General features: G+C 52.4%; 1 protein-coding gene across 4 annotated transcripts; it reads left to right on the top strand.

The window, feature by feature from the left end:
- Positions 1-15: 15 nt before the first annotated feature.
- Positions 16-13677, top strand: TLE7 (TLE family member 7). Of its 4 annotated transcripts, XM_020908576.2 has the most exons (11): positions 683-1165; positions 1389-1670; positions 9748-10155; positions 10269-10291; positions 10470-10528; positions 11026-11238; positions 11345-11586; positions 11788-11929; positions 12063-12216; positions 12961-13034; positions 13318-13677. In XM_020908576.2, exons 3-11 carry the CDS (start codon positions 9848-9850, stop codon positions 13420-13422), a joined length of 1320 nt encoding a protein of 439 aa, XP_020764235.2. In that variant the 5' UTR covers positions 683-1165; positions 1389-1670; positions 9748-9847; the 3' UTR covers positions 13423-13677. The 4 variants fall into 4 exon arrangements, with proteins under 4 accessions (XP_020764234.2, XP_020764235.2, XP_020764239.2 ...); XM_020908575.2 differs by lacking the exons at positions 683-1165; positions 1389-1670 and adding an exon at positions 16-676; XM_020908580.2 differs by lacking the exon at positions 1389-1670.

Below are 13677 nucleotides of genomic sequence, written 5' to 3'. Positions count from 1 at the left end.
GGGGTGGGGGAAAGAGATAGCACAGCTCCCCCTGTGTGGCAGCCCTCTCCTTGTGGTGGGGCTGGGGGTTCTGAGAAGAGGCCCGTAAGATGTTCCTCTGACATCCCCGTTCCTCACAGACCATAGCCCCGCTCTGCTGTTCTTTCTCCTTACAAGGAACTGAGGACACCCCTTCCCTTACACAGTCCACTCAGTTCAACTGAACATTTGCGGGCCCATCCACAGGCCGGGGTTACCGAAGTGCCCGGGGACTCCGAGAGGAGCGAACTTTGGTCTTCTCCTCCGCGACCTCCCTGCAGCCCCTTCCGCCTTCTCTCGGGCCCCATTCGCACCACAGACCACGTGGTCTCAGCAAATCCCACACCTCGCAGGGTTCCTGGGGCTTCCGCCCGGGGTCTGAGCCCGCTGTGCGGGGGACCGGCGTTCTCCGCCTGCTCCTGGGCTTCCCGGGCCTGAGTCCCACTCCGGCTCTGGTTTCCCACCCTCTTCTCCCCGCTCACCAGCCCCTGCCCTGCGCAGGTCGGTGCTCAAGTGTTTCCAGTGCCCCTGAAGCGTGGCCCCCCCTCCTCCCGGCCACTGAAATCCCACCCACACTCAGCCGAAGCCCAGCCTCCAGGAAGCCCTCCCAGCGGCGCGGCCGAACGCACCTTCTCGCCCCTCTCCTCGGCTCGCCAAGGTAAGGGGTCCTCCTGCCCAGGGTTTGACGCATCTGCCGGCCGTGCTGGCCGGGGCTCCGGGGCCCACCTGCTGCAGGTGGGGGCCTGGGGCTCTGGGTCCCATCCGTCCTGGGCCATAGACGTGCGGCGCTGGCAGCCGGTGGCCGCCTCCAGTGGTTGCCTCCCTTCCTGTCGCCCTTGGGCGCGCGCCTTGTCGCCCTGGGACCCTGTTTTGGCCTCGAAGTGAGACAGAGCGGAGAGGACGGGCCTGCGCGTCCAGGGCTCGGAGGCCGGCGCTGTGGGCACGAGGAGCCAGCCATTAAGGCGCACAGACCGCCAGCTTGGCCCCTGCTGCCCCCGGCGGCCGGTCCGCTCACTGCAGGGCGGGAAGAAACGAACTAGGAGCGCGAGGTTGCCCGGGTTCCCTTGGTGCGGGCCGGCTCTCCCTGCTCTGGTCCTGAGGAGTCTCCCGGGCGGAGTCCTGGGGCAGCCGGTCTGAGCCTTTGACGGTAAGTCTCCTGTTGATCCGCGGAGTGGGGGTGGGGGAGGACACGATCTTAGGGACCAGGGCGCGGGGGTAGGAGTGGGGGTGGGGGGATGCTGGGGTGTGTGAAGGCTCGGAGTTGGACTTTGTGCGTTCAGGACCCCGTGTCCTGCAGTCAGCGGGACGCACAGAAGGCGTTGCAAACTTTTCTTAAGAGAAGCACAGCTTATTCCCACCCCCACCCTCAGCTCTACCACCGCGTGAAATCTGACTTGAGGCCTATATGGTGAACACAATAGAGGACTGCTGTAGGACTGCGGGCTGTGCTTGGCCGCTCAGTCGTGTCTGACTCTGCCATCCCACGGACTGTAGCCCGCCAGACTGCTCCGTCCTTGGGGATATGCGCCAGGCAAGAATACTGGAGTGGGTTGCCGTGCTATCCTCCAGGGGAACTTCCCGACGCTGGGATTCAACCCTGCGTTTCACTTTTCCTGATGGAATGATCTCTTACCTCCCAAGGGACCCACGAGGTGGGTCCTTTACTATCTGAGCCACCAGGTGAATGTACTTAAATGGAACTGCTGTAGGACTTTGGGGAGGGGGCAGTCCCAGGCCCCGGGAATGAGGGGCAGGGGCTTTGCTTAAATGTCCCTTGGGAGGTAAGAGGTCATTCCATCAGGAAAAGTGAAATGCAGAACTGAGAACACAAGCTTTCAGTAGCCAGGCTGTGGGGGTGAGATGGGTAGGAAGAACCTACAAGATGGGGGAGGTGGGACCCACCACCGTGCTCATGTGGGAAGGGCTCAAAGTAAGGAGTGGTGAGTTGGAGGCTCCTCACGACAGGAAGTGAGGGAAAGAGAGGAAGTGCAGGGACCCAGGGAACTATGAGGAGTGTCCCTTACCTGGAGAACTCTTCCCCTTCCCCTTCACACAGCTCAGCCAAAGGCCACCTCCCCTTTGCTGGCTTCCCTTATCTCCTTGGTTGGTTAGCAGTGTGTCCCCTGTTCTGGGTCCTCATCTCACCTCCGTCTAATTGATATCATTTTCTGCCTTCTCTACTTGGAGCTCCTGGTTTACTGACTCGCCTTGTGGACCACAAGCTCCTTGTGGGTAACTCATTGGGTGAGGCCGGAACTTCAGTTCAGTTTAGTCGCCCAGTCATGTCTGACTCTTTGTGACCCCCATGGACTGCAGCACACCAGGCTTCCCTTTCCATCACCACCTCCTGGAACTTACTCAAACTCATATCCATTGAGTTGGTGATGCCATCCAACCATCTCATCCTCTGTCGTCCCCTTCTCCTTCTGCCTTCAGTCTTTCCCAGCATCAGGGTCTTTTCCCAATGAATCAGTTCTTCACATCATGTGGCCAAAGTATTGGAGTTTCAGCTTCAGCATCAGTCCTTCCAATGATATTCAGGACTGATTTCCTTTAGGATGACCGGCTGGATCTCCTTGCAGTCCAAGGGACTCTCAAGAGTCTTCTCCAACATCACAGTTTCAACACCACCTCCAACATTCACAGGCTGGGTGGAACTTGCCTGTGAATAATTTCTGTTGAGTGGATGATGTCAACGAATTCGTAAGGGAAGAAGTGTTTTGTGCCTGTGTTTATATGGTTTATACATTTTCATCCACAGCAGGGGCCCTTGTCAGTTCTCTGGAGGCTCTCCTGCAGAAAGAGAAATTCCAGGGTGGGGGAGTGGCACCCTGAGTACAACCATCAAGTGCTTTGGGATGTGAGCACAGATATCTTAGGTGGTTAGAATTGGGTTGCTCTCTGATTGCCCACCAGAGGGCAAACAAACCCTTGCCCATTAGACTGTAGCTGGCCAGGGTCTCTGGGCAGGGAGGGGTTCAGTTCAGTTCAGTTCAGTCACTCAGTCGTGTCCGACTCTTTGCGACCCCATGAATCACAGCACACCAGGCCTCCCTGTCCATCACCAACTTCCGGAGTTTACTCAAACTCATGCCTATCGAGTTGGTGATGCCATCCAGCCATCTCATCCTCTGTCGTCCCCTTCTCCTCCTGCCCCCAATCCCTCCCAGCATCAGGGTCTTTTCCAATGAATCAACTCTTCGCATGAGGTGGCCAAAGTACTGGAGTTTCAGTTTCAGCATCAGTCCTTCCTTTAGGATGGACTGGTTGGATCTCCTTGCAGTCCAAGGGACTCTCAAGAGTCTTCTCCAACACCATAGTTCAAAAGCATCAATTTTTTGGTGCTCAACTTTCTTTACAGTCCAACTCTCACATCCATACATGACCACTGCAGGGAGGGGTACCTACCTGCATCTTGCTGGTTCTTCTTTTACGGAAGCAAAGGTGAGAAAACTACCAGCTAAGCTGTTTGGGGTTTGGTGGATGAAGAGGAAGAAGGGGAAAATGCTACTGGGACTTGCACGGCCTCTAACTCATTGGCACAAAGTCTGTTTTCATTGGTTTTCTAATTGTGGTAAAATACACGTAACATAAACTTTACCGTTTTAACTATTTTTAAGTGGCATTCGTACTTTCACAGTGCACTGATCACTACTATCTAGTTTCAGACCTTTTCATCACCCCAGAGAGAACCCCATGACTGTTAAGCAGTTGATCCCTATACCCCCACCCCCACCTTCCAATCCCTAGAAACCACTAATCTGCTTTCTCTTTATATAGATTTGACTATTCTGGGTATTTCATGTAAATGGTCTCTGATCTCTGTTGTGGCTCAGATGGTAAAGAATCTGCCTGAAATGCAGTAGACCCTGGTTTGATCCCTGGATCAGAAAGATCCCCTGGAGAAGGGAATGGCAACCCACTCCAGTATTCTTGCCTAGAGAATTCCATGGACAGAGGAGCCTGGTGGGCTGTGATTCATGGGATCACAAGGAGTTGGACATGACTGAGCAAAGAACACTTTCACTTTCACTCTGGGTATTTCATGTAAATGGCCTCATACAATATGGAGCTATAGTGTCTGTTTTTTTACTTAGTGTAATGTTTTCACAGTTCATCTAAGCTGTAGCATGTATGTGTCCTTCCTATTTACTGGTGACTAATATTCTAGTGTATGGATATACCATATCTTGCCTATCTATCTGCTTGTTAATGGACTCTTGGGTTGTTTGTTTGCACCTGTTAGCTATTGCGAATAATGCTGCTGTGAACACTGGTATACAAAAATCTGTTTGAGCCTCTGTTTTCAATTCTTTTAGGTATATACCTAGGAGTGGAATTGCTTGGTCATATAGTAATTCTGTGTTTAAGTTTGTGGTTTTGGCTGCTCTGGGTCTTTGTTGCAGTGCCCAGGCCATTCCTTGCTGCGCACAGGCTTTCTCTGGTTGTGGTGAGCAGGGTCTACTCTTAGTTGTGGTGGGCGGGCTTCTCACTGTGGCGGCTTCTCTTGTTGCAGAGCACAGGCTCGAGGGTGCATGGGCTTTAGTAGTTGTGATGCGTGTGTGGGCTTAGTTGCCCTGTGGGATTTTAGTTCACCAACAAGGATCAAACCCACATCCCCTGCCTTGGAAGGTGGGTTCTTTACCACCAGGCAAGTCCCCACTTCCATTATTATCAATAGTTGACAGTTCAACTCTTAGCATTCCCATGTCTGTCCTGAGAGTGCCCAGAAAGCACCCCTCCAGGCTGCTGCAGCCACGTGGCCCCCTGTTCCTTTTTGTCCTCCGTCTCCCTGCACTCCAGTAGAAGGCTGTGTGGGCTTGTGCAAACCTGGTCTCAAACTCTTGACTCTAGCCCTTCCTTGCTGTGTGATCTTGAGCAAGTTATTCAAACTCTCAAAGCTTTAGCTCCCTTCACTGTAAACCTCCCTCCTGGGTCGGCTCCGAGAGTGGACTATGATGATGATGCAGAAAATGAACGTCTAGTGCCCAGCAGTGCTCTGGATTATGATCCAGACCCTAGGCCCCTTCTATGAACCCTCTTCTCCAGGGGCTGCCTCGCTGACCACTGGGGTCCTCTCACTGGCCTCTCTCAGGCTGGCAGGCTGTCTGAAAGTGACAGACGTGGTCTTTTTTAAATTTTTCATAATTTTTTTGTTTTTTCAAAACAGAGGTCCTAGATGAGAGAACAAACAGCATGAGGGTAGAAACATGGAGCCTTGACAGGGACAACTCTCTCTCTCTCTCTCTTTTTTTAAAAAGATATTTAGTTACTTGGCTGTACCCGGACTTAGTTGCAGCATGTGGGATCATTTAGCTACTGCATGTGGGATCTAGTTCCCTGACCAGGGATCAAATCCGGGCCCCATGCTTTGGGAGCTGGGAGCATCAAGTCTTAGCCCTGGACCACCAGGGATGTCACCTAGGGATAGACCTTAAATACAGGCATTATCTGGAAGACTATAGGCAGCAGTAACAGTTTTGGAGACCAGGGCTGTGTTCATGAATGGGGAGAGAGAAAGGGAGAGACAGAGAGCTTTGGATATTGGAGGTCAGGAGTGGTAAAAGATTTCTTTGTAAGCAGCAGCAATTCAGGACTTACACTTCAACAGAAGGAAGGCAACAAGTGAGAAAAAGCAGAACAGAAGAGAATGTGTTCAGTGGGAGGGGTGGGCCATGACTGGAGGTGAACAGGGGGAGCAGAGCAGAAGAGGTATGGCCTCGTTACCCCTTCCCCTCCTGCCAGAAAAGGACCACCAAACAGAGGGATTTAGGCGGTGCCTCTCCAGTGGAGTCCCCAGACCTCCAGCAGCAGGGTCACCCTCAGCGGGGAAGTTGCTAGAAATATCAAGTCTCAGACCCCACACCAGTTCAATTCAGTTCAGTCACTCAGTTGTGTCCAACTCTTTGTGACTCCATGGACTGCAGCACACCAGGCTTCCCTGTCCATTACCAACTCCTGGAACTTACTCAAACTCATGTCCATTGAGTCAGTGATGCCATCCAACTATCTCATCCTCTGTCATCCCCTTCTCCTCCCACCTTCAATCTTTCCCAGTATCAGGGTCTTTTTTTAAAAGAGTTGATTCTTTGCATCATGTGGCCAAAGAATTGGAGTTTCAGCTTCAGCATCAGTCCTTCCAGTGAATATTCAGGACTGATTTCCTTTAGGATGAATTTCTTTTAGGATGTGAAGAGAAGCTCAAGACAAAGGACAAAAGGAAAGATAAACCCATTTGAATGCAGAGTTCCAAAGAATAGCAAGGCGAGATAAGAAAGCCTTCCTCAGCAATCAATGCTAAGAAATAGATGAAAACAATAGAATGGGAAAGACTAGAGATCTCTTCAAGAAAATAAGAGATACCAAGGGAACATTTCAAGCAAAGATGGGAACAATAAAGGACAGAAATGGTATGGACCTAACAGAAGCAGAAGATATTAAGAAGAGATGTCAAGAATACACAAAAGAACTATACAGAAAAGATCTTCATGGTCCAGATAATCGTGATGGTGTGATCACTCACCTCGAGCCAGACCCCACCCCAGGGACACAGAATCAGAATCTCCTGGGGTGGGCCCAGTGCTGGGTTTTAACAAGCCCTCCAGGTGTTGAGCACTCCAATGTAAGAATCACTGGTGAGGCCTCTGCAGAGAAGAGTTCCCTGATCCTCACTTTCCAAGAGAGACTGGTGAGAGATGAGAGGTGACAGGGCTGGCTTCCCCTTGCCCAGGGGGTTCACCTCTAGATGAAAATGTGAAACTGCTTCCTGGTGTAGCTCCACCCAACTCTCCATCTTTGTGAAAACACTGGCTCGAGTGGGGTACCCCGAACCCATTCCCTGAAAAATGTCTCACTGCACCTGGCCTCCTGCTGTGAATTTATTGGACAGATCCCAGTCTTATCCCAGGACTCTTATCCCAGCCTTATCAGTAAAGGCAGCCCAGCTCTGTGGTGGGTGGTGGCCGAGGTCACGCCCGGTTACTGATGAGCCATCCAGGGCCCTGCACCTGACCCAGGTTCTGACCCAGGGCTTAATTATCAGTTAGTCTAAACTAGCAGCCTGCAGCACAAGGGGCAGTGCCTGAGGGAGGGAGGGGTGGACGAGGCTGGAGGAAGCGATTCCCATTACTAACCAGGTGTGTGCAATTCTCACCTCCTGTCTCCAGCGTCTGACCTGCCTACGGAGGTGAGTTGCGTGCCGTGAGGGACTGGTGAGTGCTTGTCTTGCTGGCGGGGTGAATCTCTGCTCTAGCATTTTGTGCTGAAGCTTGAGAAAGAGAGTTGCTTTTATTCCCGGTTCTGAGGGTGGAGCAGACAAGGGAATTGGTGATGCTGACTCTTCCTTGGACACTTTAGAAAGCCTTGTCTTATTCTTAAGATGTAATCCTTCTCATCCATGAAATCCTGTCTAAATGGCTTCACTGCCTTTAAGCTTTACCTGCATGTGGGCCTGGGTTCCTACCCATCTCTCTCTGCACATCCGCATCCCCCTGGCTGGGAAGGTGTTCTGCCCTTCCACCACCCTCAGGGCCAAGCCAGACCTGGGGGCCCAATTAAAGGAGACTGCTGCATGTCTTGGCAAGTTTGCTGAATTATTTAAACAAGTAATTAAGAATTGGGCTTCCCTGGTGGCTCAGTGGTGGGAAATCTGCCTGCCAGTGCAGGAGACCTGGGTTTGATCCCTGGGTGGGGAAGATCCCCTGAAGAAGGAAATGACAACCCACTCCAGTATTGTTGCCTGGAGAATCCCATGGACAGAGGAGCCAGGCGGGCTACAGTCCTTGGGGTCTTAGAGTTGGACACAACTTAGCAATTAATAATAACAACAATTAAGAATCATGAGAACCTCAAATTGCCAGTTGGAGAAAATGACAAAGAAAGGACCTGGTTGAGGAAAAAGGCTCATGGTCCAGCAATTTTAATTTAGGTCTAAAGAGCCACAGGCATGCAAAATATATCCCAAGTTTTGCAGTGACATCCTCCTGCCATTCCTTTTTCCTACTTGCCAATTTCTATTCCTAGGGCAGCACCCTTCCTAATTTCTTAAGTCTATACAAGCATATGCAAAGGTAGGTTCTAACTTCCATTCTTTTACACCAAAGCTGTGCATTATACACATTGAATCCACTCCTTCCCCATTAACTTCCCTTGGAATTTTCCACTTCCAGACATCAGCGTCCTTGTTCTTTTTCACAGTTGTGTCATATTCCACTTCACACATATTACTGTGACTTATTTTACCACTCCCTTCTTACAGACTTTGGATTTGTCCAGTCATTTATCACAAGCAATGCTATAATGCTTCTATTTAGACATAGATTATTTAGCTTATATTTGAGGGCAACTTGAGGATAAATTCCTGAAAGTGGAACTGCTGGGGGTTGGGTAACTACATCGTGACTGTGGTAGAGAGTACCCTCCTTCCTCTGATGGGAAGGAAGGAAGGAGACGGTTGAGAGCCAGACACGGCAGAATTTGAACCTCTTCTCCGTGCTTTCTAGCTGTTTGCCTACCCACTCAGAAGCTCAGGGTTTAAAACTTGTGAAATGTGGCCTGCACAGGTGTGTGGATGAAATGGGACCAGCTATGTGAAGTATTTGGTTCAGGGCCACAGGCACAGTGAGACCGCCAAGTGTCCGGAGGAGCTTCCCAAGAGCAGGCAGCCTGGGTACCCCATTGTATCTGAGAGCTGAGGACCGAGCCTGGTTTTCAAGGCATTGGTTCCAACTGGAAGATCCCCTCTTCAGCCCTGCCTGTCATCTTGTCCCTACAGCTTCTGATCTGTCCTGTCAGTGGAACACTGGGTCTCACCTGGGACTTCTGGAGTTGGCTTTTGAGCAGCCTGAAGGAAGGCATTCAGTCTGCCTTCAATCCTCAAAGCTCTGGTCCCTGGCATAGCTCTCAAATAAACACACTATCTGCCATGTATTGAGTGTTTGCCACTGGCCTATTGTATAATTCTGAGTATTCCACAATCCTGTTTGCATTCAGTTCTCAGAATTAACTCCTAGGATGGGAAAGATTAAATCCCCACCAGCCAACCTCTTCATCCTTCTGCAGCCTCGCCCAAGGCTTGTTGCATGACCGCTGAGTTCTTCCATGCTCTCCCCTCTAGAGGAGAGAGACCCTGTGATGGGTGTATGGTTTCCTGTGGCTTCATGTTTCTTTTACCCGGTGGATGAAGCCTCATTTGAAAATGCTATTCAGTGGTCAAGAATCTGCCTGCCAGTGCAGGAGACGCAAGAGATGCGGGTTTGATCCCTGGGTCAGGAAGATCCTGTGGAGTGGGAAATGGCAACCTGCTCCAGTATTCTTGCCTGGAGAATCCCATGGACAGAGGAGCCTGGTGGGGTACAGTCCATGGGGTCGCAAAGAGTTGAACTCTACTGAGCACGCAAGCAGAATCGTTGCTGAACAGTGTGTCTGTGCTTAATGCCACTGACCTGATCTGCATTTTCAAATTTAAGGGTGAGTTTGATTTTAGAGGATAGGAAGTGCAGGCTGTGTGTCTAGAAGGAAAACCAAAACACACACCTGGTACTATTATAACATCTCAAAATGTCCAAGTGACATTTCACCCTTGGCACCATCGCTGCCAACATTTAGTATCAAAAGTGAGTCTGTGGCCAATTGCGAATCCTCTCCCTCAGAGGAGTGTTCTCACAGCCTTCTCAATAGACCCCAAAGATCGCATCCACATGTCAGCATCTCTTCTCTCTTTTGCTGCAGGGGATCGGGACAAATTGGGGACCCAGGGTCTGTGTGACAAACTCATTCATTCCTCAAGCCCTGGAACCAGGTGGCTCAGGCACTTCACTGACTGAAAACCATGAGTGAAGAGAAGGGAGAGGCCTCATTCAGTGTGCTCTCGATTTATGATGAGCCTGAAAAGAGGAGGGACGTGCCAGAGAGCCCTGATGCTTCCTCCCAGCCGGAGCACCGTGCATGGTCTCAGCTGGGCGAGGTGTGCGGTCCCCTGGAGCAGCCCCTGGGCTCCCCAAGGCAGCATGGCCCAGCTTATCAAGAGACGACCTGTGCGAGTCCCCAGCAGTGGGCCCCCCAGGCCCTAGATGGATCTGAGCTGCCAGCCACTCGGATCTCCAAGGCAGAATCCGAAGATGCAGCGTGCAGTTTCAGGTAAGCCTCCCTTGAACAAGGCTGGCCTGGGGTGGTGAACTTTCTCGGGAGAGGGAGGCTCCACCCCTCTCACTTCCCGTCTGTCTCCTCCCTCTCTCCTCCCTGTGTCACAGCCCCCCACCAGGAGCGGAGTTTGGTAAGTCCTAGCTGGGACGATGTGAGCAACATCGTGAGCAACAAGGGTGCAGCCTGTGGCTGGGCTTCAGAGTTGGGGTACCCTGGGATGTGAGAGCAGCCTTCTCCCTGGGTTCTGTGATGTTGTTGCTGCGAGACCCTACCTCTCTGAGCGAGTGGCCGCTGGTCTCTCCCTGTAGGTCAGCCTTGTCCTTCGCCTGGTCCCAGTGAAGAAGTCTTGTCATTCCTCAGAGCAATTGTACGTGTCTTTTTTTGTTTTAATCCTAGTATCTTTCCCTTCCCATTCCCCTCTCCCGCCTCAACAAGAAGTTAGAAGGAAGAGGGTAAGGGTGTGTGGTATGTCTGCACCCTCACTCTCTCCCGCATAGGTGGTGGGTGCATGGAGTCCCTGCTTCTCTGGGCCCTGGGCTCCCCTCCTTCTGTCACCAGTGTGTAGGGCCTCAGCTATCAGGGTCGCATTTGGAGTGACATCCTCAGAGGGACTCTGAGCCAGGTTCTGCTGTCATCGCTAAACTCAGAAGTGTCTGAGATATGGCCTGTTTGTCAGGGAGGCCACTCTGGGCTGGTGCAGAAGGATGTCAGTGGTCTGGGGACCCCAGTTGAGGCCATGGTCCTGCTTGGGGATCAGAGAGCAGCTGGTGGATGCAGGCTTAGGAGCTGAGTTAGAGGACAGGACAGGCTGGCCCCCATCGATGAGAGCAGGTCAAGGCTGTGACCCTTTTGTGGCCACCCCAGCCTCCCGTTCCAGATGACGTGGTGGTTAGGCAGAGGGCCCCACATAAGTCCTGGAAGGTCGGCCGACTCCGCCATGGGAAGAAAGTCTATGCAGTGGCTGTCAGTGGCTCAACTCACCATGTGTACACCTGTGGCCATGGCTACATCAGAGTGTGGGATGAGAGTGCCCTGCATGCCTGGGACCGGGCGCCCCAGGCCCAGCTCAACTTCCAGGTAAGGGGTCCTCCAGAAGGCTGGGGGAGCTTGGGATGACCTCTGTCCTGACACTGAGAGCCCATGCCTCCTGGAGACCATTTGAGAATGTTGGCCCTTCCAACAGGACCGTGACAGCTGTGTCTTCACCTGCAAGCTGTTCCCCGATGAGCGGAGCCTGATCACGGGGGGTCTGTCCCAGACCCTGACACTTTGGGACTTGGCGCCCACCCCCCGTGTCAGGGCACAACTGGCCTCCACTGGCCCCGTGTGCTATTCCCTGGCGCTCTCCTCCAACGCCCAGATCTGCGTGGCTTGTTTCAAAGGATTTGTTGAAATTTGGGATTTGCAGAACCAAATCTTGATCAGGTATGACCCCAGGGGGTGGGGTGCAACGGTGAGGCTTTTGGGAAGCTTGGGCTGCTTGCCCTACCTCACCTCCTCCTCTGCAGTAGGACGAGGTGAGTCCGTGTGGAGGACGCATATGGGCTGTGTATCTAGGGGCTTCCTGGGCCCCAGACTTCTGAGGGTTCAACCAGTGCATGAACCTCTGAGTTGTTTTCCCACCAGGAAGCATGAAGTCCCCATATATGGATCCCAGTGTGTGGATATCACGGGCAATAAGTTCTGGACGGGAGGTGAAGACACCAAACTATATTCCTGGGACCTGAGAAGCTACCAGAGGCTGCAGCAACATGATTTACGGCATGAGGTGCCCGCATGACCACCGCGGGTCTGAGTGCGGTCCCAGGGGCCCGGGAGCTGTGGGTGCATGCAGAAGTGGGGTGCGATGAATGATGGGCCTGGCCTCTTTGAGTGCTGACCCCAAACCTCCTCCCTGACAGATCCTCAGCATCACCCATGACCCCAGTGAGGAGTGGTTGTTAGTAGGCTTGAGAATGAGTGACATCGTAATCGTACACACACACCGGAGGGAAAAGTTTAAGGCTGTCCTACAGAAATACGTCTGCCATCACAATCTCAAGTTTGCCTCCTGTGGTGAGTGAGCAGGCCGGGGACACCTCTGGGTGCCCTGTTGCCTGCCAAGCTGTCTGCTCATCTGTGGAGTCTGGGCCCAGCCTCCTTTCAGACTGTTTAGTTCCCCCGTCTTTGGCCCCAGAACTGGCCAGACCGAGGTCTCGGGCCACCTTCCCATTGCCTTCGCCTCTGCTTCCTCAAACCACCAGTTTTTTTCCCCTGCTGGCATGGCTAAGTTTTCTTCTTTCTTCTTCTTCTTCTTCTTATCACTTATTTATCTGGCTGTACCAGGTCTTAGTTGTGCCAGGCAAGCTCTTAGTTGCAGCATGTGGGATCTCTCTAGTTCCTTGACCCGGGATTGAATCTGGGCCCCCTGCATTGGGAGTGCAGACTCTTAGCCACTGGACTACCAGGGAAGTCTCTTTCCTCCCTCCTTTCTCTGCTTGTTCCCTCTGCTTTTCTGACTCTGTCTGTAATGGTAGCTTCCTACACGGAACCCCAGCCCAAAGACACCAGCCAAAGACAGAAGAGGAACGGAGCCGCATGTGATTGTCCTGTTGTTCAGGGACTCTCCCCGGGATCCTGTGTGTGGCAGGAGGAGGGAGCAGGCTGATGAAGGAATGGTTTGGGTCATGTCTCTGAGTTTTATAGATGGGGGAAGCTGAGGCAGAGAAAGTGGTTCCTTCCCTGGTCTTGTCGGGAGCAGAGCTGGGGCTGGAAGGCAGGCGTGGTCTCTGGCCCCTCCATCTGTCTTTTCTCTGCCAGGGAGCTATTTTGTGGCCACAATGAATGAGACGATCCGCTGCATATCTGCACCTTCTCTGCATAGACTGTTTCAGGTACTGGGTGGAGGGGTGTGCAAACCCAGGCACTGGGAACTCACAAACCCCAGACCCCAGAGATAGTTCTGGAAAGTACCTCTGAGATGGCAACCAGGGCCGTTGAGTACATCAAGGGGAATGAGGACTCGAGGTCCTGGGAACTCCTGGGCTCCACCTTGAGCTCCGAACCTAGCCTGGCCTCTGGACCAAGCCTCGGGTCTACATGGAGCCTTGGAAAGAGCCCTGTATGAAACCTGAAACACCCCGCGTGTTGTTCCTGCATGCCCCTCTTTCCCTCCAGGCAGAGGAGTCCGCACACATCCTGTGTTGTGACACGTCTTCTGACAATCGGTATCTGGTCACGGGCTCCAAGAATAGTGCCACGGTTTACCAGCTGTTGTATTGAAGGTCCCACTGGTGAAGACCCAAAGAAGGCCAGTGTGCTGGGAGGGTGATCTTGGGGTGCTGGGCAACTCTGACACCTGCCACCCTCCCTGTTTCTCCTCATGGGTTGGTTATCTGTCCATTCCCCTCTTGCCCAGCACATGCCTAGCCTGCTCTCCAGGTTTTTATTATACAACTTAGGGATTTTTCCTTTGTTATTTTTCTACCACTGATTCCTGGATTTTGTAATTAATAAAAGAGAAAAGCAAAAACCAAA

This window comes from Odocoileus virginianus, chromosome 20, assembly GCF_023699985.2.
Source record: "Odocoileus virginianus isolate 20LAN1187 ecotype Illinois chromosome 20, Ovbor_1.2, whole genome shotgun sequence".
NCBI classification, from domain to species: domain Eukaryota; kingdom Metazoa; phylum Chordata; class Mammalia; order Artiodactyla; family Cervidae; genus Odocoileus; species Odocoileus virginianus.
The sequence above is the reverse complement of the archived record's forward strand: the minus strand, read 5'-3'. Positions and strand labels throughout refer to the sequence as shown.

Coding starts and splice junctions, on each gene's coding strand:
- TLE7 (XM_020908575.2), top strand. CDS start 9,848: ATGAGTGAAGAGAAGGGAGAGGCCTCATTCAGTGTGCTCTCGATTTAT. Junction 11,239..11,344: donor AGGCCCAGCTCAACTTCCAG/GTAAGGGGTCCT, acceptor CCCTTCCAACAG/GACCGTGACAGCTGTGTCTT. Junction 11,930..12,062: donor AACATGATTTACGGCATGAG/GTGCCCGCATGA, acceptor CCTCCCTGACAG/ATCCTCAGCATCACCCATGA.